At 36.0% G+C, this 23,836-nt stretch overlaps 1 protein-coding gene across 2 annotated transcripts in view; it reads left to right on the top strand.

Moving 5' to 3' along the window:
* The window catches only part of ERCC6 (ERCC excision repair 6, chromatin remodeling factor), a 46,505-nt gene extending 24,425 nt beyond the window's left edge, over positions 1-22,080 (top strand). The window contains exons 8-22 of one of the 2 annotated variants that reach the window (XM_048945681.1): positions 560-695; positions 7,994-8,164; positions 8,609-8,785; positions 10,123-10,239; positions 11,625-11,720; positions 12,624-12,842; positions 13,567-13,677; positions 14,088-14,207; positions 15,203-15,297; positions 17,043-17,188; positions 17,275-18,009; positions 18,549-18,750; positions 19,082-19,160; positions 19,621-19,894; positions 20,001-22,080. In XM_048945681.1, the coding sequence (XP_048801638.1) occupies positions 560-695; positions 7,994-8,164; positions 8,609-8,785; positions 10,123-10,239; positions 11,625-11,720; positions 12,624-12,842; positions 13,567-13,677; positions 14,088-14,207; positions 15,203-15,297; positions 17,043-17,188; positions 17,275-18,009; positions 18,549-18,750; positions 19,082-19,160; positions 19,621-19,894; positions 20,001-20,032 (2,710 nt within the window). In that variant the 3' untranslated portion in view covers positions 20,033-22,080. Of the gene's footprint in view, positions 1-559; positions 696-7,993; positions 8,165-8,608; positions 8,786-10,122; positions 10,240-11,624; positions 11,721-12,623; positions 12,843-13,566; positions 13,678-14,087; positions 14,208-15,202; positions 15,298-17,042; positions 17,189-17,274; positions 18,010-18,548; positions 18,751-19,081; positions 19,161-19,620 lie in introns of both variants that reach the window. The other variant, XM_048945680.1, reaches the window with a different exon arrangement.
* The last annotated feature ends 1,756 nt before the right edge of the window (positions 22,081-23,836 follow it).

Here is a 23,836-nt window from a genome sequence, read left to right as displayed (position 1 = left end):
GGAGCCTGTGTACTGCAGTGCCAGATTCATACAGCAGCCTTTCCCATAGTGTTTATCAGCTCTCTTTCTGTTAAATGGATATAACTGTGTGTTCCTTACTGTGCAGAAGTGTGAAGGTTGTTGTGTTTGGAAGTGCTTGAGAATGAAAACAGTAAGGCTATTCTTGAACATTCAAAATATGCAGCTTTATTTTTTGCGACATTTTATGAAGAAATATTCTTCAAAATAAGTTAGTAGAAATTTCATTTTGTAAACTGATCTGATTCTGAAATTTACAGAGGGGGAAGATCTGTTGTTATATAAGTTGTGATAGAAGAAGCAAATGAGCTTTCACGCCAATGGTCTGTTCGTAAATCTGTATGCTTTGAGTAACCCATCTCTAGCCTGTATTTACATTGAAACTTGATGAAGAGCTTGTGGGTTCATGAGTTTGTTGCCTTTTCTTCTAAGTACATTATTTTTGTAGCTTTTCTGTGTACCAGGTTATTTTAATAAGACACACAATATAAAGTATTTATTTTATGTTAAAGATTTTGGTTTGGTTTTGTTTCTTGGTTAGGTACCAGGGACTGGGTCCAACAGTGATTGTTTGTCCGGCTACTGTGATGCATCAGTGGGTAAAAGAATTCCACACATGGTGGCCTCCATTTAGGGTTGCCATTCTCCATGAAACTGGTTCTTACACCAACAAAAAGGTAAAAATTGATATTCATTTTGTCATTCCAGAAACCTGTCTCTTTTCTGCATTAGCAAAAAAAAAAAAGAAGTGTCCTGTGTTCCATGTCCCTGAATGTTTCTGTGTAAGCTTGTACTCTTTGATTCTTTAAAAAGGTCACTAAGTTCACTGTCTTGTATAGATTTGTTAGGTAACCAGACAAAAAGAATAACTGGAAGTACACTTATATTATATTATGGAATAGAACTGCCTAAGCAAAGTAAACATTATAACAGGCTTCTCCTTCAGAATGCTTTGCTTGTACTGAAGTCAATAGTAACCTGGCTAAACTGCTTTCAAACCAGACTGCATGTACTTTGGGCTTGCTATGGAGCCCCTGCAATGTTAGCCATGACGCAGCTTATTATGGAATTAAAGTGCATCTTGGTTTTAATGTTAGCGTGTCATTTTTTCTTCAAGTCTAACCATTTAGAGTAGCCAACACAGTGTAATATCTAACCTACTTTTACAATGGTGCTCATGTAATTGTAACTAACTTATGTGATTTGTTCTGAGAAGATTTGAAGCCTTTCTGCTGAAGTTGGGCATATCTGAGGTTTAATCGCTAGGAGTGCGTCTCTGTAAGAATGGAAAAGACATTAATTTCTCTTCATTTGGCCAATATTTCAGTTCATATCACCTGGTTTCTCTTAATGATGATGATACTTTATTGGTTTTCTTCAAGCAGTGTCTTTTCTGTCTTTTGATTTTATTGGCCAATGTTTTAATATGCATGTTTTTATTCCATTTCTTCAGATGAAATCTCGGACAAACCAGACTTGTCCATCCCTGATACCTTGCTTGAACAAAAAAGGGAAAAGTTTTATTTTTGTTTTCTCCTGACTGATTTTGGGTACTAAAAGGATTTGCAGGATTCAGCAAAGCATTTTTAAATTTCTCTTTAAATATTTATTGAATTTCTTGTAATAACATTAAAATGATATGGTGCTTAATTGCACTTGATTAAACGTATTGTGAGGTAATCGATGCCATTTTACAGTACATGGCAAAAAAGAAACAGTACACTCTAATGTGCTAATAGCTTCCTGTTGTTCAATTAACTTGGTATGTCTTCAATCCCTAAAAATCTGTTGCTCTCAGTAACATGTTTGTATGTTTTCCTAAATTAAATCGTGTGTGTTTATTTTGGGGTATTTGTTAATTAATGAACTTGACAAACTGGATCAAATTTTTTCCATCTGCGAGCATAGTCAGGATTTCAGGATTTTACTTCCCCTTGTTGTCTCACAAATGCTTTGTCAAGAACTTACAGAATCTTGATGCACCTTAGGCAGGTTCAGTACTCTAATTTTGTCCTTCATCTTTTGATAGCTGCAACAGAATGCCTTAAAAAGTGTCACTGCTAATGTCATCATTATCTCATGCACATTTATTCCTTGTTACCTCCTTAAAAAGGCCAAGCTTGTGACTTGAATAAATTTAAAAAAAAAAAAAAAAAAAAAAAAAATCATAGAATCATCTAGGTTGGAAAAGACCTTCAGGATCTTTGAGTCCAACCATCACCCTGACCTACTGAGTCCCATCACTGAATCATTCCCTTAGTACCACATTTCTTAAATACTTCTGAAGTTGTACTTCTCTAGGCAGCCTGTAGCAACGCTTAACTACCCTCTCCATGAAGAAGTTCTTCCTAATATTCAATCTAAACCTCTCCTGGTGCAACCTGGGACTCATTCCTCATGTTCTGTCACTTGCCACCTTAGAGACGAAATTGACACCCTCATCATTGCAAATACTTTCCCATCCTAGTTGTCTTTATACCTGGAAAAAGAGAGTTTGCTGCTAATGTTTCATCAGAAATCTCACTTGCACGCTGAAAATTAGATCACACACAGTGCAGGTCAGATGATTTACTCCCACCTGCAATTTCTTTTCAGTGTGCACTCTTTCCATGAATACGTTGATGCTGATCTAATCTTGTGATAATTCTGTCTTCTGATTACCTGTGGCTTTACAGGAGACTGCTTTGCACGTGTCAACTTCTTAGTACTCAGGGGCCGTTCAGCCCTTATGCTCTTCCTAACAAATGAAAATTGTGATTAGACTGTGTAGGATCACAAATGTTATAGTTAATATTAATTTTTGTGGCCAAATGCAAAGACAGTGCACATGTGTGGTCTCAATAATGCACAGACATGCTTGGAATTAAACTGACAGTTCTAGGATTGGCCTATTGTTCTGACAGTGAACTGTGATTGATTATCAAGTGTATGAAATTTGTGCTGGACAGTTAGGTGACAATTAGATTGCAAGCAGACAGGATCATGGAACTGAAAGTTGTTCTCTATTTTTTGGAGTAAGAAAGGTTACTACAGCCTCTGGGCTAACAAAAGGACGGTGGAAGAAGGCTGTTGTCCCCTGAATTAAGTGGACATCAGACAGTGAATATCTTCATGGATTTTGTGAAGTGCTTTACCTTGTAGCAATAGGGCATTGCTTATGATTAAATATAGTATTGCAACTTATTCTGTGCAGGTCTGTGGAAGAGGAACAAATGATTTCAGAAGAATGAAGATATATTGATCTTAAAGTTAATGAATGAGAATTACGGAGAAAAAGAGTTTAGTAATGACAGGTGTACCATAAGGCAGTGCAGTATTTTGTGGCTGGAAGAGCTAACAGCTGTCATCAGCTTTCGGCTATCCTCAAGGGAAAGCAAACTGGTAACTGGTACTTTAGATTGTGGAAGGTAGACGCAACAAGAAGTTGGATAGGTTTCCAAGACTTCAGATCTAGTCTGAGGCCATCTGGACGAAATGTAACACTTGATTTTATTCCCTCTCCATTTGTGATAACAGAAGATCGTTTGGTTCTTCTGTGATGATTAATGTGAGTAAATTGGGTGTCATGGGAAGAATCAGGTTGAAATAGTAGTCCTTCTCCATAAAGTCAGTTTTCAGTTTGAGTGTGGTACAGCAATTGTAGCTGTGTCCTTTGGTGATGTTTTATGCTATTAAACTCCTGCAGTAGTTTACACTCAAACCTGTTATGGCATAAACTGACTTGAAAATACCAAGAGCTCTGATGCCCCTAATAATGAGAGAAAATAAAATAGTATATCCAGTATAGCATATCAAAAATATTTATTTATAGTTAAGAAAAGGGGACATGGGAAAAAAAGCCTTCTGTACAGAGAACTTGTGGGGGGTTTTTTTGTTTTTTTGTTTTTTTTTCCAAAACCTGATGATACATGAGCACTTGTATTAAAGTTTACAGTCTGACAGAAAGGATGTACTTCAGTTATCTTGATTTAACATCGCAAATGTGAGAGGAGGCTGTTCTTGAGATTAAGGCTGAATTTTTAATTTGTCAGTGTTTAGCACAAATATCACTGATGTTATTTCTTGGTAATGTGATCCAGTCTGTTAAGCCTTACCTACATATTCATTTATTCTAGTCAGGTGTTTGGGAAGATGTAGCCCTCAAAAGCAATCATCCCTTCATGTTGCTTGCACCTGTGGAACCATGTACTTGAAGATGACTTTGCATACTGTTGATTTTTGTCTTCTACCTTCACGCTAGATTACAAAGATTAAAGTTCTTGGCGTAACTGATTATAAAGCCTTAATTTTTGCTGTAGACTCTGTTTCTGTGCTAGGGATTCAACTCAGATAAACTTTATATCATGCCACAACAAATAACATTCCTCTTAAATATGTAGTAAGTGCTCTAGCTCATTTTATTGCAACATTTACATTATTAAACATTGTAATGTGTTCTGTTGAAGCCTCTTCATGGTGCCATTTAGATTGTTTGGTTGGGGGTAGGGAAATATTAGAGGTTTTATAGGCTGAATTTATGGATCTCTGGGCTTAATGGTTGGTTATGAGATAGTGAGAAGACTGCTGAACAGTGCACTTTTGATTGATAAGTGATATAGTTGTCCAAGTGACTAGGTATTGTCTTGGTGAGTTCATGCGTGCCTTAAAGGTATGACAAAGTTTAGAGAATTTCATATCTATCGCTGGTCTAATTATTTGAGTCTGGTGCTACATACATATTTCTATTTAAAAATATTAACATTATAATACATAATAATATGGAAGAGTTTATGTTCTCTTAAGTATTTTTTAAAAAGACTACTTTAACAGCTAAAAAGATAAATCTGATTTCTGTATCTGCATCATTCAAAACAATTGTGGTTTTGTAGCTTCAGAAACCAACTTGTAGCTACTGAAAGGTCATCAGCAGGGTGAAAAAGCTTTCTTCAAAGTTTGTCCATAGAATACATCACTGAAACATTTTAGCCTTAAGCAATGGTATTTGCTGAAAATCTTCTAGTCTTTGTACAGAACATGCATCCCAGAGAAGATGAGTCAATGATCAACACAATCAGTGGCATCACCATCTTAGGTGGAAATACTGTCCTTGAATTGTAAAAGCCTGAAATGCTATGCTGAACAAAACTATAATACCAGCCTCATTCCATGTATTTCATTGTTTTTGTATTCATTAGCATGTTTTTAAGTACCAGACTTCAGAATTTCAAAGCTAGTGCACAACTGTCTTATCTTTTGGCATTAGCAGGATTTGTCTCTGAGCTGAATTCAGTCTTGTAAATTCTTTTTTTCAGTTTAACAGATTATGAGCTGAAATATTTCACTGAAATGCATTCCCAAGAAAATAAATATAAAAATAATACCAACATGTCTGAGTCTAACCAAACAGGAACTGTGAATTAAAGAATACGTGATAAAATAGCATAAATTCTGAAGTGCCACAGCTTAAAAATGGCATGTTCACTGTTAAATCCATTACCATGTTTTAAAAGGTTCTAAATTATTCCAAGGCAACCTCCTAGAAAGTCCTCAGCACAGGAATACAACAGTTAATAGGTGTTGTAGTATAAGCTGTTAAAATTGTGGTGTTGTATTTCTTCATTGTCAGCAGAAATCCTTGTTTATTAAAAATTTAGCTTGAAGGAAACTTTAATTAATTACAGGTTCAGTAAATCCTGACTAGGATTCTGCTGTGGTGTGTTTACAGTCAATGGCCTTCATGTGCCTGTGTTTCACTTCTGTTCTCCGTGCTACCTGACAGCGTGATTTATGGCTGTTGCTTTCTGCTAGTCCACTGCTTGCCCTCTAGGAGGGATTGGTCTCTTGAGCCTCCATAATAACAGCAGCACTTTCACAAAACATCTTTTAATGACAACAGCGTAGCATTCCGTAAGTCAGGCTAATTGCAGACATACCCTATTAATTGCAAAAACTAGGAGAGGTTACATATTTTACAAGCTTTTAATTTGAAATCGCCCGAGATGATTTGTCTTAAGTGTTTGGATAGAGATGTGTGCGATATTCTGTGATAGGCCACTGCTGAGGCTGTAGGACACCGCTGCAGACTGTGGGCAGTGCACCAGGTAGAATTTGGCTTTGGATGTTCCCACCTGCCTAGAATTCGCACTATATATGAAATATATGTTGTTGTAAAGATTGCGTATTTTCTTGACAGTAGTGATGTCAACAGTATTTAATGCTGCAGCTGTCTAAAGAGGTGATAATCAGAAAGTAGGAATTCTTGAACAGTTAATTGCAGAAGAGGTATTTTTTAATCTGAGCAAGTTATATCTCTGAGCAAGAAGTTATTGTAGGAAATTTTACAAGACCGTGGAAACACCAGAATCCATGAAGACTTTTTCCTTATTAAGGCACTTCAAAAAATGTTCTTAATGTTTTGGAATGTGTAGATATTTTAGGAATCATATTATTTTCCTCTTTTGTCTTCACTTTAACTAAATTCTGTGGTGGTTCTACCTTAAATATATATATATAATAATAATTATAATAATAATAATAATTTAATAATTAATTTAATAATTTAATAATAATATAAATAATAATAATTTATATATATTACATTCACTGTTTGTTTAATACAGAATTGCCTAAAGTTCTTCATGTTCTGTTTTTACCCATCTGCTAATATGGCATACATGAAATCAATGGTGAAATTTCCTTTCACTTTCCCACTGCAGGCTCGGCATTAGGGATGAATGTGTGCGGCTCTTGGAAAACTACCAAGAAGCTGCTTATGTGCCCTAATACTGAATTCCTATGTAAAAAGGCACAAAGGTCATGAAGCTCTTAATACAGAATGAGCTTCAGTTTCCACAGAATTTGAGTTAACTTGGACATCCTCTACCTGAAGACAGGGATTACTTCTGCATGGAACTTGACTATGGAGAGTAATTTAATACAGAAGTTTAGAATTGATGGTTACCATGTATATGTCTTTCACATGGGCTGGATTGGTGGTTTTTTTCAGTATTTGTGGCAGCAACTAAAGACCAAGTCCTACTTTCCTATTTGTTGTATAAGCACAATATGGCAGAGAAAAGATAATAGTCGGGAGACTCCCCTGAGGGGATGGAAAAAAAAAAATTGGTTTTGTTTTCCCTTTCCTATGTGAGCTTCAAGAAACTAATTTATGTCCTGATACACAAAGATATTTAAGCACCTAACTCCAGTTGGTTTCTGTAGCAGCTAAGCACCTTGATGGATTTACCTAAATCCATGCAAATAAATAAATAACATTCTGTGTTCTTTTCCTTCCTGTATAGTGAAATCACTTTTCAACTAGATTTATACATGAAGGATAAATGCAGGAAAAATTAGATTCTTGAATACTGTGGTTTCTGTGAACATATTCAATGAAGGTGATAAAGACAGGTCCTGCCCTAGATAATTTACAGCTAAAAAGGCTAGTAAAAAACAGGGGAAAGAGTATAGCTTACTAGACAAGTATGCAATTTGGTGGCTAATAAAAATAAATAAATCAAAAATACCTGAAAAGCCTATTAATGAGAAAGTTATGACAAAATTAAGGATTTAGCAAATATTTTGATGTTGTTCTCATTTTTCACTTTTTTATTTTCTTCTAAAGTTCCGTTATATCTTGGATGCAGTCCACACAGGTAGGTTTGTAAAGTGCATATAGAAGAATTCAAAGAATCTAATTACTTGGGTGAAATTTCATGTTTGAGTTACAGGTATTGCCTTTGGAAAAAAAAAAACAACACCTGGATCCTTCTTATCAGGCTTCAAGTCCAGTTCTGTTCTATCACAGTTCCCATGTACTTCAATTTTTTTATAGTTAAGTCATGTCATCAAAGACTTTTCTGCGCTGATTTTGTTTGCAAAGAAAATTGTTCTGCTCTTTCAGAACTTTTTGTGTGTGTACCTTTTGCATGTACTTCAGCAAGTCTGAATTTTCAGTCTCATTGTGTTTCTGACGCCTTCCCCTTTTGGTTTTTAGGTGAAACTAATTCGAGAAATTGCTTCATGCCATGGAATTTTAATTACGTCTTATTCATACATTCGACTGATGCAAGATAACATCCACAGCTATGACTGGCATTATGTGATATTGGATGAGGGTCACAAAATCCGAAATCCAAATGCTGCAGTCACACTTGCATGCAAGCAGGTATTTTATCAAAAACAAATGGAAGATTATTTTTTGAGGGGTGGGAGTTGCCTTCCAAAATCTAATAGCCTGTATTATACCAACAACCATTAATAAGGAGTAAAAGCATAAATAGCAGCAGTGTGTATTTGACTGTTTAATTTAGTTAATATTTTAAATGAGTCTGCATCAGTATTTATAGGGGTAAGACAGAGAAAATCATCAAACATTGAATTGTGGAGGAATTTACTATTAGGCACAACTGTCAGTTGTTGGTGTTTATTTTCTGCTAAGAGTTTACAGGTGATATCTCACAGAATGTTGGCTCTTTCAGGAGTGTGAGGCCATATATTATTTTAAAATGAGAGTTCATCACTGGTGAAATTGCAGATCCTTTGAGACAGGGATCGTGTTACTCTATGAGCAATGACAATGGCTTAATTTTGTTTCTCTTTTAATTAATAGTTCCGCACACCCCATCGCATCATCTTGTCTGGTTCCCCTATGCAAAATAACTTGAAGGAGCTCTGGTCCCTCTTTGACTTTGTATTCCCAGGGAAACTGGGAACACTACCTGTGTTCATGGAGCAATTTTCTGTTCCGATAACCATGGGAGGATACTCCAATGCCTCTCCTGTGCAGGTAAATGCATTGAAAATTTCACTAGAAATTGTTCTGTTGTTTCAAGACTTGATATATTTTTTTTAAAGTGTACTTCTTGCTGTGCGTTCTAGGCACAAACAATAGTCACACATCTATGTTTTACTTCTCTGTATGTAGGAAAAAAATTCGGTTCGACAAAATGAGACCATTTTTTCTATATAGGGATAAAAAATAAATACAAATGTTTCTTGTCAAGAAAGTTGGAATCATTATAAGTATTGTCTGAAATGAAGTAGAGATGTGCAAGTGTGGGGAAAAGACAAATCTTAGATTTTAATGTATTTAAATAGAACTTTCCCATTTGATTTCAAGCCTCAGCAAATTATGTCAGATGCTTTGGAGGAATGCTTCAGTCAAAACTGAAAGCTGTTTTCATTTTACAAAACTGAAATAGGTTTCAGAAATCCTGAGAGTATATAAACTATTTAATTTGAAAGCAGAAATCATTTGGAATGTTATTTTCTGGGTAAGTACTCTTATTAATACTTATAGTTGTGGTTCTCTGACATCTTAAGCACATTTCAAATTAGCTAATAGTTAAACTGTTCAGTAATCTGTAAACTAGAAGTTTCAAATTTAAATATTTGCTTTTAAATATTATTCAAAATATTTTGCACATACACACTTCTAAAGTTCTATTTTCTTTTCAAGCTAAGTACTTCTCTTGTCCAAAGCTTAGTAATTTACTTAATTGGATAGCCAATTTGGTTTTTTTACACATCAATAATTTATTCTTCATTTTTCTTAAAGCAAAATAAAGGTATTTTTAGCCATTATGTACAGTTAATACCCATCTCACACATCCATTACCCATTATGGAACCATATGTTCCATTTGAGGCTGGAGTGACCTTTAGTTTCTGTGATCATGGGGATTTTCTTGTACCGATTTTTTTTTTTTAATAGTCTCAAGTGGACACTAATCTTCACTTATTGTCTAGAAACCGCTGTTGCTTCAGGCCTCTTTTTCTTTTTTCTTGATCTTCAGTATGTGTGTTAGCAGTTATTCATGCAGATTCTGGTTCTATGCAAGTTTAAATTCAGATTGTTTTTTGAAAGAAATCTCACTTCTGATCTCTGAAATTCTACTGATTTAGTCAAGATAAATCAGTGGTATCTCAGGAAAGTTATTTATGTGGTGTTTATTGCAGCTAATGTGAATTTTATTGCAGTTCATGTTGTGTTAAGTTGGTAACGGTAGCATCACATCAATCATAAACCATCTCACAAATGAGGAGTTTCCTGTTTTTTTCTTTTTGTGTGTTGCTAGAATATTAAGAATCAAAATGCAATTTTTTACTTTTCTTCCTTTTTCAGGTAAAGACTGCATACAAATGTGCATGTGTGCTACGGGACACCATAAACCCTTACCTGCTGCGAAGAATGAAGGCTGATGTTAAAATGAGCCTTTCACTTCCTGATAAAAATGAACAGGTTTGCTTGTTACTATTGAATCTGTGCCCTCTTCCTTTCCAAAGTTCAGCCTTTTTGTACTGATAGCAATTGAAAGGCTATTTTAACTATGGATGAGACGAGAGCTTTTAAGTTGCTTATTCTTGTCCTCTGTTTTCTGAGCATTAAATGGTCTTAATCTTACAGAGTCTGAACATGTACACTCTTATCTAAAAACAAAGGCTGTTTGAAGTGTGATCAGGCTTGTTTACAGTCCTCATAGGTCACAGGTGCACCACAAGTGTTTTAGAATAGTGCATCTCTCGGACATTCAGCACTGTTTCCTGCTGTAAAAGGGTTAACTTGCGCTGCAAGCATTAGAGAAATGTATAACCAGGGTTCCTCATGTTGCAAGTTAGCTGGACCTGTAAATTGTAGCAAGTTGCCAAAGCTCTAGCCTTTTACTCTAGAACTTACTGTTTACACTACAAAGAGATGGGATGTTTTTTAGGAAATCTTTTGACTCAAAGCTGAGGAGGTTGTAAGGATTATTTAAATAAATGAAATTCCTGCAAATGCTTATTACAATTAGATTCTCCTGCCTGTCAGGTTTCAGAGCACTGGGCTTTCTTTTCCTAACTCTTTCCCTTTCTGTCTCCTCCCTCTAAAAGGGAAGCAGTCATGCCGGTAATTCTTTGTAAGACATAAGAAATTAATAGAGCAGATTCAGTTTCTGCTGTGCAGTCCGATGGCCTTTTTAAATCAAATTTTAATTTCTATTTACTTAAGAACCTGGACTGCTTACTCTAAATAATGAAATCATAAGTAGGTTAAACAAGTTTTATTTTTATTATTATCAGTTGGGGCACTATGCAAGTTTGACTTCCATCATAATGTTGAGAGCCTTTCAGGTTGTGAGGAAATGATTTTATTCCATTTTAGCTCATGAAATCATCTGAAGAAACATTAGCCTTATAGTGTGAGCATATAATGACAGTACAAGTTGCGTGTTCCAACATGTTGTTTTCCCATGAGGTACTGACAATTTACAACTTGTAAGAAACAAAGCAAACACATGGTGGAAAACGTTCCTTATAAAGTACTTTTGAGAAAATGCTAATACAGCATGGTTAGCTCAGTAAAGCTACAAAATGGCAGCACTTCCAGAACTAAAGCAATATGAGAAGAAAAGATAAAAACTGTGTAAGGGCACAGAAAAATGATGAAACTTATCTCAACATTCATGTTCATTCTCTAAAAATTCTCACTAAGTTTAATTTAAAAGATGCTGTACAGAGATTGTTATAATTGAGTATGTCAGACATGTCTGTGAAGCATTGTTGTAGCAAATTCCATATTGTGAAACTTAAAAACTTGCAAAGTCTGGTGTTTACAAGTTGAGCTGTTTGCTTATTTTGTTTTGGTAGGTCCTCTTTTGTCGTTTGACAGATGAGCAGCGTCGAGTCTATCAAAATTTCATCGACTCTAAGGAAGTCTACCAGATTCTCAATGGAGACATGCAGGTTGGCATTAATTAAGGTTGACAGGAAGAGCTTGATGGATAAAGTCACCGATTGATGTTCACTTTCTTCTCACTGGGTTCTAAGCAAAAGAGGAAATGCATTCAATCTCAGTTCTGCTTTTGTGGATGTCTACTTTTCTTTTCTTTTTTTTCCCTCCTATGGAGTGTAGAATTTGGGTCCCTATGTAATGGCATGACGGGACTAAAATATGACCATAACTAGACCATAAAACTAGACCATAAATAATGTGTTGGCTCATCTGATTTTCAGTTATGGAAGATGGAGGGATTACTTTCTTTCAAACCAGTTTTTCGTGTGCCAGTTATATCAAATGAATTAAAGTCAGTTGTATTAAATGAATAACTGAACAGAACTTTTCTAGCATGATATCAAAAGTGGTCACTTTCAGCACTGTGTGTTTACTTAAGTATGTTGACTCTGTTCTTTGTTGCCATGTATTCTAAAGGGTTTGCCTGCTATCCTCGAAGTCTGTTTGAAACTGCTTGCTAACACAAGGAAACAGAGGGGAGATAGGACGGATGCAATAATTTAATTGAACAAACTTGATGGATTTTTTTGTCTTTTGAATAACAAAAGCTTGACCATGAACAACAACTAGGGGCTGCTTCTGCTAATGTGGAAATTTTCACAGAATTCACTTAACTTTGTCATCAGAAAAGACACATTGATATATTTTTCATTGACCTTCTCCTATACTGATTTTTCCCAAAATGTTACATGAAACGAAAGTATTGGCATCCACTAGTTCTTCTAAAGAGCAAACCACTATTAAAAGCACTCATCTTGTTTATGATTAGGTTAATCCATTGTTATTTCTCATTCACAACACATGTAGATGTAAGTAGTTGTCAAGCAATAAAAAAGATATTTTCTGTTGTTTAGGTTTTCTCAGGACTAGTAGCTTTGAGGAAGATTTGCAACCACCCTGACCTCTTCTCTGGTGGTCCCAAGATTTTGAAGTGCTTACCAGATGCTGACATGGAGGAAGCAGATCAGTTTGGATATTGGAAACGTTCTGGAAAAATGATAGTGGTAGAGTCCTTGCTGAAAATATGGCACAAGCAAGGTCACAGAGTGTTGTTTTTCACTCAGTCAAGGCAGGTAAGATGAGCTCTTTGCTTTTTGTTTTCTTATTAGTGAAACTAAAAAGTGTGATTGTCCTAACAAGACTTGTAATTTAAAACAGTTATTTTTGATGGCCTTCTTATAAAATTAACATGTTACTGGAGGAAAAAAAAAACAAAGTCTAATGTTGTCGTAATAATTGAAGACCAGTTTCATAGCTCACAAGCTTTATTGGAAGGACAATGTTGTGGCAACTGTTGCTCAAGTTGAATATACTGAGTTGAAGCTTGTATTAGTTGTAACCATGCAGTACTGGCCTGAAATAGTGGTGATGTATCTATTGCCCCTTCTGCATAATTTCAGGATCAAACTGGTGGTCAGTTAACATCTAATCCTAAGAACTGTGTGCTTTGGGCCGGTAGCAAAGTCAGTGACCTTCATTCATTTTCTCTATATATTCATTATTTTGTCTTTATGTAGATTCCCTGGAATGCTGAACCTCTTGGTTAAATTGGCTTGAGATCACAGGACATGGTTTCCTATGCCAAGCACAAACATTCCAGTCTTCCATTCGGCAATGAAATAACTACTCTTTAGTTTACTCCAATTACCATAAGTTGATGAATTTTCTGCTAACTTAAGATTCACAAATTGTTTGTTTGACTGGCATTACATTTAGTACCAGAAATTCTCACAACTCCATCTGATGCCTGTTTAGTCTTCACATCTGGGTTTCATTGGTTTTTTTCCATCACAACAGATGTTGCAGATCCTTGAAGTCTTTGTTCGAGACAGAAACTATTCCTACCTCAGGATGGATGGCACTACAACCATAGCATCCAGACAACCCCTTATAACAAGATACAATGAGGTGAGATGTTTGATCCCATATGCTATTACCTATCATAAAGTATGGTGCCTGAGCTTAGCTTGAATTACTGGTTTTCATTTTTTATCTGTTTTTAAATACTTTGCATTTTGGAAGTTCAGTCAAATCAAACCACTTTCTTAGTGTGAGAGGGAATATGTCATCATTGTTTAAATAAAAATTTTCTGCTAAGAAAAAAAAATGTTGAAAAGGAAAAGTAAGTTTATTGGGCACCAATAAAGGAAATTTAGATCAAAATACTTGTATTTGTCAAAAGTAATATTAGCTAAACAAGGAAATTTAGCTCTCTTTGGATCTTTGCAAATAGTAATAATAAAAGAATGCAGGACATAACAAAATTGATCTTGTACTTGGGTAAATCTTTTTTTAGTAAGTTCTGTTCTGTGTTACAGGACAAATCCATATTTATTTTTCTTCTGACAACTCGTGTTGGTGGTATTGGAGTTAATTTGACTGGTGCTGACAGGGTTATTATTTATGATCCTGATTGGAATCCCAGTACAGACACACAGGTGAGTTTGTTCATTGCATTCTGTTCAACAGCTACAGTGAAGTAAAACTGAAGATAGAATGAGATCTGTTTCCTCAGTCTTAAAGCACTGTGTTATTCTTTCTAAGTTGTTGTTGTCAGCAGTGGTCAATTAGGGGACAGTTCCATATTATGATTGCTCTTTTGGAAAAGCTATTGTCAGTGGTTCCCACCACATCCCCTTTATATTGTTATATCTTACCACTCTTCAATAGTGTGGACTCATATAATCAATGTAGCAAAACAAACAGTTGAAATGGCTTGTTTGTTGGGTTTTTTTCCTGATAAATAAACATAATAGATGTTTTGCAAGGAAGAATGCAGCTGTTCAGCCACTGAATTGACATGACTGTTCATGGTGGCAATGCAGAGTAAGAAAAGGAGAAAAATTTTGCTTAAGTTGACTTTCACTGGTCATATGTATCTATGTCTTTAGAGAAGCTGCTTTTAATGATGAGACTCTGGGTTACCAGATCCCTTAACAGTACTTGGGGTGTACGTGTTTGAGAGGAATATGTTATTTCTGATGGAAAGAAATCCTGAGATCTGCAAGTATGAGGACCTAGAAAGGTCTGCTTTAGTGGTTGCTTTGACAGTTTTTTATGAAAGTTTTCAGTTTAGAAAAAAGGAGGAAAACTTTATATTAAAGATGACTTCTGAAATAACTCTTTCAGAACAAGTCTGTTTAAAGTATTTACCTTAGGAATGAGTTCTGATTTTAAGATGTTAGTTTTTTCTTTAGATTTTGCATAGGTTTCTTATTACAATTGGTTTCTTGTTTTCCTACATACATATACTTTTTAAATTGTTTTCCTCTCCTCCTGACTTAATTGTTCTAATGCTGCAGAAATACTACAACAATATAGCTAGTTGAACTTGTTAAATGTCTAAACTAGGTTTGATATGCTGGTATTGATAGCTCCCTGTCAAACATATCTAGAAGGCTAATGTCTGGTAACCAAACCTTTTGTGTTCCAGGCTCGTGAACGTGCTTGGAGAATAGGTCAAAAGAAACAAGTGACTGTGTACAGACTTCTCACTGCAGGTACTATTGAAGAGAAGATATACCACAGGTCAGTCAAAACGATTCAAATGATCAAAATGATGTAGTCCTGTGCTCAAGAGAATTTTTGCAGCAAACCTGAGACTGTCTAACAATAACATACCTGAGTTTGTGCTCACATAGAATGCAACCCCCTGCCTTCACCATGACAGGCATGCGTAGTTCTAGATCTAAAACCCACATGCTAAATGTACTTCACTTTGTTTTAGCAGCTGTGTCCAGTACACAGAGATTTCACAGTAAGGGAGAGTATAAGCCTTAGCACAGAAAATGGGCTGCTTATTCAGAAGATGAAACTTGATAAGTCTGAGGTGCAAAGTGAAATCAGCAAGCTTTTTTATCTTTAGAATATGTAAAGATAAATGCTACATCAACATATATTTGCTGTGCTTCAAGCTTAGTTTTATTTTATTCCCAAATTGTTCCAAAATTCAAGAATTAAATCCCAAGAACTGCCAGTCATATTCATGCTACTTATTCAAAAATGTAGCTGGAGTCTTAAAGTGCTTGCATTTCTGAATAATGAAATCTTTTTGTTTGCTTTCCCATTCAGCTTTTTCAGTAGTTAGCTTCACTCACGTGAATTCCAAGTGAACAACATGCGTGGGAATCCTCCTGCTAGGTAGCTATTTGGAACAGGAATATCCTCTTTGAAAATGCAGATGAATGAATGGAAAGTTCTAAATAATGAAATACCAGCACTTACTGAGTGGGTTTTTTTTCTCTGCTTTACCACACTGATGCAAAGCATCTGCTGTTGGTTGGCTTGCATCCCTCTGGCATGTATGTGTTTGAACAACAGTGACCACATCAAGGAAGTAGGCTCTAAAGGTCAGGACCTGCCATCAGAAATCTATTTTATTTCACGAACAGTGCAATAGACTTCATGCTTTAAGCAAGTCGCCTTTTCTTCTTGCCTTATGTTTTCCTCTCTGCAAATAATGCAGAAAGCTATGAAGCTGTTAATTCCTTAGAACTCCAGAAGTCTTCTGATGGGTGCACTGCAGTACCTGATGCTGATGTTTGAATGTAGTTTTGACATTTGCACATTTTAAAAATACTATTTTTGTTTAATGCCAGCAGAGCCAAAATGATGATGATAATACTTCTTTAGAACTGATTCCCATTTCTATTTAGGATGTATTTTTAATAATACATTTAATATTTAATAATAATGCTTATGACAATCAAAAATTATGTTGTATGGTAGTGGCATAAAAGTAGATCTACAAATACTAGCAGGCTTTCTTCCTCTCAAATCCTGTTTTCTCTTTTCTCTGATTGCCATCCAGTCCTCACCATTACACTATGAGATACCACGCTGCCTTTGATTCCTTCAAATATTAAAAATGACATTTTAACATGATCTTGTTTTTCATTTAAACAGCTTTCTGATTGCTACATATGTGAGCTTTTCAATTTTAATGGATAAGAAAAAAAAATGCCCTAGCTGTGAAGTTATTTATTGCTTAGTTAACAGATGCCTCACAGGACATTTCAGGATGGTGGTTACCTGTTGTGTAATGGGATTGTTGCAAAACAGTAAATCCCCATGCTTAACAATTTAGTTGGTTGTTTGAAAGTTACCAACTCAAGATTGTCTTTTAGAAACTAGCATCATCTTCCCACTGTTTAATCATTCTGCAGGGTAACATTTGTGCTTATACAGTTTTCTGTTTAAGTACTGTAGTCAGTACTTACACATAACTAGATGTTGTTTCCTGCATAAATTACTTTTGGTTTGTTTGGTTTTAGACAAATCTTCAAGCAGTTTTTAACAAACAGAGTGCTGAAAGACCCTAAGCAAAGGCGCTTTTTCAAATCCAATGATCTTTATGAGCTATTCACTCTGAGCAGCCCAGATGTGTCTCAAGGGACAGAAACAAGTGCAATTTTTGCAGGTACACTTTTTTCCTAATATTTTAATAGGAAAAAAAAAATGTTTGAAGTGTTTGATAAATTGATACTAACCTTATTCATCCCTCAGGTACTGGTTCAGATGTTCAAGTCCCCAAACACCAATTGAAACGGAAACTTGAGAGGCCAGCTGATGATGATGACACTTTGAAAGATGGTCTGCAACTTAAAAAAAGCAACTCACCGAAGTACAGCAAGTCATCTGGTTCCCACTTAACCAGCCACGTGGCAAATTCTTCTAAAGCAATAGAGACCAGTGAGGAAGCTAAAGGAAATTTGGAAACTTTTGATCAAAAGAGCTATGCCAAAGATATTGCACAAACTGCTACAGACATAAATTCAGTGAATAAAAGCAAGCAAGAAAGCTTGGAAAGAGCTGATATATCTCTATCCCAATCATTGCCAATGATTGCCAATCCCAATCAAGATGTAGAGTCTTCAGAGAATGCCACGGTGACTGAAGAAGAACATGAAGTGGCTAATGAAAATGTTGAAAGAGATTTTAGCCTTCTGTGTGGTGCAGCTGGCTCTCAGGAAAAGCAGGTTGATAAAACAGACGATGGGCAATTGGATAATAATCATTATAAACGTACCTCAAAAACAAAGCACAGAGTGGATATGCTATCACATGACAGCCATAAAGAGAAGTCTAGGAAGAAACATCACAAAGATGCCAAGTTTGAAGGGGAGCGCATTCCTCACCTGGTGAAACAAAAGCGCTACCGAAAGGAAGGCAGTGAAGAGAAGGAGTTGGACCCAAAGAAAAATGACGATTATGTCTTGGAGAAGCTCTTCAAGAAAACAGGTAATTTTTGTTATTTGATTTGTGCGACACTGGCAGGCTATTTAAATAGATGTGTGCAAAGCTTACAAATGAGAAAGAGCAGTTTATCTAGTCTGTTACTGTCATGACGTGTTAAAATGTTCATTGTTGAAATAATTCAGGTAGGAGTGTGGTGATTGCCTTCCAGAAACTCCTTTGGATATGAAAGTAATACAGTGTTTATTTTGGAAATAAATACATAACCAACCTTCGTTTAGGCAAGAGTTCCACTTCTGTTTGTCCTGTCCATAACAATAGAAATGATCAATTTAACCACATAATTGCTAAGTCTTTTGTAAATAATGACCTCATCTGCACACCAAATGTGGTTTACTGTCAAATTGATTGCTCAGCTGACAGAAGGGGGATCTCTTACTAGAAATGACTGTACTGAAGTGCTGAATGTAATCGATCTGAAAGTGAAAAGAAAAAAAAAAAAAAGATTGTGGCATTCATTTAAGCTTGCCATTTCAATTAACATGTGTCCTCCTTCAACTTTTCTTGTGTGCTCTGTTCACTAGGGGTACACAGTGTAATGAAGCATGATGCCATTATGGAAGCTTCCAGTGCAGATTATGTGCTGGTAGAAGCAGAAGCAAACAGAGTGGCGCAAGATGCACTAAGAGCCTTAAAAGTCTCTCGACAGCGATGCTTAGGAGCTGCTTCTGGTGTGCCAACATGGACAGGTGTGAGTGGTCTTTCAGGTGCACCATCAGGAGTAAAGTAAGTTCATTTGTCACACTGCTTATTCAAAAATAGAAGAGTTCCTTAGAATGGTGTGGATTATTTCTTTTTGCACCCAGTATGTTTAGTAACATGTATCACTTTTCCTTTTTTTTTTTTAATATTTAATAAGACAAAATGATATGTTTTGAAGCTAGGAAGTAGTCCATTCTGAAGTATAAAAAAGCATTAGAGTTTCACAGTACAGGAGAGAGAGGTTGTGTAGACCACTCTTGAGAATCCTAGAACACAAACCCAGTCATTGGCTTTGGCAAAAGTATCCTAATATTGAGAGAAATTTCTCATGGAATTAATTCTTTTGCATGTTTAGGAGTCGGTTTGGTCAAAAAAGAAACTCTATGCTGCTTTCTTCACATTCCACTTGTGCATCACCTGTGAAAAAGCGCAAGGTAAGAAAGGCAAGCTAGTATTTCTCTTCTAATAGCTTATATCTATACACACACACACACACACACACACCAATATATATATATATATATATATATATATATATAATGAAATGTTCTGACTTTATACTCATTTATACTCTCTTACCTGTTCTTCATATGATTATGTAGACTTCTGGAATTTTCAGTCACCCAAGAATTCTTCTTTCTTTGATACAGCATCTTATCTAGTCAAATACAGCAAACTGCAGCATGCACCACTTGTCTGTCTCAAAATCAGCAGTGCTTTTCTTTCACTTCCTAAGTTCTATAGTATATATTCAAGTTGAGACTAAAAAATACCGCCTCTTTGCTGTGTATTACAAATGTGCTCACATATGTTATTTAAGTCTAAACAACAAGCAGATTTTGTTAAACAGATTCTGTGGATCTCAAAATACATGGTCTGTATGTTCGTTTGTAGGATGCAGATACAATGAAGAAGGAAAATGTGAAGAATAGTACCAATGGGCACTTTGATGGAAAATCAGAAACTGGAGAATCATCTAGTGTATTAGATTCTTCATCATTATTAGCTAAGATGAGGGCGAGAAACCACCTTATTTTACCACAAAGGACAGGGAATGAGGGAGATGAGAATCTTCACCAAGCACCAGCTCCAGCCCCAGGTTCAACAGAATACGATGAATTGCTGGTGGATGTGCGGAACTTCATTGCATTCCAGGCCCGTGTGGATGGTGAGGCTAGTACTCAGGAAATACTGCAGGAGTTTGAGTCCAAACTGCCTGCAGCACAGTCTTGTGTCTTTAGAGAACTCCTGCGCAATCTCTGCACCTTTCATAGGAACCCAAATGGTGAAGGTGTCTGGAGGCTGAAGCCAGAATTCCGCTGACCTCTGTCAGGAGAAGGTACCAGTTTGCACTTGGCCAACGCTCTGCTGTCAAAGACTTACTATTTATCTTTTGAAATGAGGAATTTGTGTTTGTGATTTAATAAATGACTTGAGCAGACAGTGATGCAGCACTCACTGCAAGCTTAGTGCTGGCTTCATTTCCAATTTAAGCTATTTGTATGGAAGTGCAACCTACCTCATAGGTGAAGCAATACAAAATATCAGCTTTTCTTTAAAAGAAATGATGGGATGAAGAGTATGTGCTGACTTTTTACTGCTGTAAGAGCCATGGATGTTGCCGTGGGCGTTTATTTGATTTCTGTGAAATCCCAAGAACTTTTCTGTTTTCTCTGTGTTACTTAAGAGGTCATTGGGCACACAGTGTAGCATCAAAAAAAAAAAAAAAAAAAAATTGTGATCAACATGAGAGATTCACTTGTACTGACAAGAGTATTGAAATCATTAAGAAGCTTTCATTAGTAGTGAGAATTTGCTTTTAATGTTTCTGCTTTCATTGTTGCTAGCATCTAACGAATACAGTGTGACTTACATTGCTACTTAACTTGGAAAATAATCTATTCCCACAGAGGTTTAATCACAAAAATAAGAAGCCTGACAGTTGATGGAAAACTGATAGAACTATGGAAAAATAATTTACCCTTTAACCATTGATTCAGTCATAGTACTATACACCATGGCCAGTTGCTCAGTGCAGTACTTCTTACCAGTGAGATAACAGTAACTGTTGTGTTTGTCACAGGCTGTGGACTGATGATTGAGATCCCATTGGAAATTTGTAAATCTCACTCTTACTGATTTCTATATAGAAAATTTTCCAGTTCCATGTTAGCACATGGTCTTTTACAAGGATCAAGATTGTCAGAGGAGGAATGATTTTTACTGTATTTTGCTGAGTATAATCATGTGTTTACACAGTCCTAGTGTGACCTGTAAGTTTTGTATATGCTCCTGTCTATTCTGTAGATAGGTAGATGGAGAAAATCTCAGTCTTCCGGCCAGTCAGATAAATTCTAGTAACTGTTTTCTTCCAAGAAGGGAGAATCTGATTATTTGTAGCAAACCCAAGTGCTATGTTAGAGCTTTGGTGTGCTAAATAAAGAAATATTGGGGGGAAAAATGGATAGGTTGTGAGAGAAAAATGAGAGTCTTGCACATCTTCACAGCAACATTAAGTTACTCTATAACTTGAAGTAGGAACAGTTAGGTGTGCCTAATATCCTCACTGTCTCTAAGCTATTGAAAAAAGGGAAATCTGAGTTAGTTCTGTTTTTTTTTTTATTTGAAGTACAAACACTGGAAGGTGAGTGGTGAAGCAAGAATACAAACTGGGTTACAAACTGCTAAAGAAGAGTCATCTTTAAGTACTTTCAATGGCTTTTTCTTCTGTTCTTATTCTGTATTAAAGGATCTGCGGATATTTGCAAAAAGTGGTGCTTCACTGTTTAAATAACTAGTTAGCTTTTCACAGGCTGGCATTGGAGACAACAGACTGTTGAAGAATCTGCTTTGCTTCCTCATGATATTTGAAGGTGGGCCTGATGCACCTTTTCCTGATACCTTTTTCTAATACCATTGTGTTTACTTATGTGCTCTCTTTCTGGAGAAACAGGAAACCAGGCATCCATGTTGCAATTGCAGAAATGCTTAGAAAATTGTAGGTCTGTTGATAGGACTTAAAACGGATCAGTAGAAGAGTTAATACAATCCTACTGTTCTCTCCAAAGCTATAGAGGATTTCAGTTGGGTTTTGGTGTCATCCACAACATGCATCTCTATCCATGCCCCAGGAGCAATTGAGGAATTTGCGTCAGCAAAGCTGCTGTTATCACCTTAGCTATGAGTTCTGGTGTCCTGTTTTATGTACTACTTTCAGTCTTAAAGACATTTTTCCTATACCAAGGAATGTTTGGAGCTTCTTACTGATGATCTATTGATGTAAATGGACCTGCATGTGCTTTTATAAATCCTTGGATTTTATGGACTTATTAAAAAAAAGTAGAAATAAAAATCTGTTCTGGAAGTCTTCCTGAGCTGGGGGGGTGGGGGAGGATGGAGTGGAGAAGCCATCTTTACCTTTGTAGTGTAACTGTGACTAAATGATTCTAATGATCTTTAAGTACAAGTCTGCTTTTCGTGCAACTTCAAATAATGTGCCCTTGCAGCTAGGTTTCCCAGTACTAGTGGATGTTTAAGAGGGTGAATGAATATTAGTATAATATTCAATGTGAGTATATTTTAAAGTATTTTGTCTCAAAAAAATGTGAGATTAAAGGTCTACAGACTGACTTATAGGTGAAAGTTGTTCTGGGACGGCCAAGACATTTGACAGTGAAAGAGTTATTTAAGAATAATCCTATTATTATTCTGGAATAGATGCTGTATCTGACTTTGTTTCTTTACCTGTGTAAAATCAATTCACTTCATATCTTTAAAAAAGATACGAAGCAGTTCCTGACTAATGATTTTGCAGTCAAATACATTTACCTTCAGATGGCTTATAGGCATGTAATATTTTCAAAAGCTTTTATTTCACCCTTTCCATTTCCTAAGCATCCAGTGCTGCAGTGAGTGGTTGTTACTTTGTGTGTGATTACAAAAATAACTTCATGTGGAAGGCTTCTATCTTTTTATTTTTCTTACCTCATCAGGAAGGAGAAAAGGAAAAATCAAAATACAAATGTTAATTTTGTAATCAAGTTAAATGTTATTAAAAAGAGCCATTTCAGCATGAAACAATAAGTGCTTAAATAGAAGGAAAAAAATTGGTGTTTCACACTGTAAATATTTGGGAGGCAGCTCTAGCATTGGTTATTAAGGTGCTTTACACCCCTTCCCATCCTTTTCCTGCCTTATATTCTTCCAAGCATTTATTCTCCTTAGTTCATCCTTTTGCTGAACTCCTGAGCATGCTGACTGTACAAAACTCCTCTAGTATAAAAACTAAATTCTGATCTAGAGGCTCTGCTGCAGGTGATAGGTGGTTGATCTTCTGAACCATAATGCCCCACCACAAAAGAAATGTTAGCAATACACTGAATGGACAGATAGGATAGAAACAGGGATTTACAATACGGAAAAGTATTTTAAAATCCATAAATAAGTGCTCTGGCTCAACCTCTTCTCAGTGGGATACACTGGGAGAACTGAGTCTGCTACAGCCAATAAACATTATCCTGGCAAGTCAAGTGGTACAGAATAGGACTGTTAAATTTGGAAGTCCTGGATTCAGATTATATTCACCCATACCTGTTTATACACGACTGACATGGTCTGCTTTTGATTCCAAAGTTTCTTAAACTTGACTAACTTTTGCTGTCTTGCTAGTAGTGCAATCTCTGTCTTATGAAGCTACAGCAGGAGGGCCACGATTTCCCAAAGGGCTTCACAGAATTTTTGTTGTTCATAAAACCCTTCAGATCTTTCTCTAAGCTACTCAGTCTTCAGGACTGAATTTTCCAGCTCTACTGACACTGATGGGCTGATTGCCATTCCTTGAGGACCTCAGCTTTTGACATTGGCCTTCATCAGAACTAAAATGCATGTCGTGTGGAATCCTGTGTGTGTGTGATTGAAATAGTCACTGAATGTTAATCTTTCTCCAATTTCTGTGTGCTTATTGATATTGCTGTATGGAAAGGACAAATACAGGTGAGTAGTGTTCCTGAAAAGATCCTATTATTGTGTAAGATTAATCTTGTAGGCTCTATTTTTGGCCTGAACTCGAAATGCAGTTTGGGACATGTTTTTCAAAAGCCATGGAGACAGG

Source organism: Lagopus muta, chromosome 5 (genome assembly GCF_023343835.1).
Source record: "Lagopus muta isolate bLagMut1 chromosome 5, bLagMut1 primary, whole genome shotgun sequence".
In the NCBI taxonomy this organism is placed as follows: Eukaryota; Metazoa; Chordata; class Aves; order Galliformes; family Phasianidae; genus Lagopus; species Lagopus muta.
This window is presented reverse-complemented; position numbering and strand designations above follow the sequence as displayed.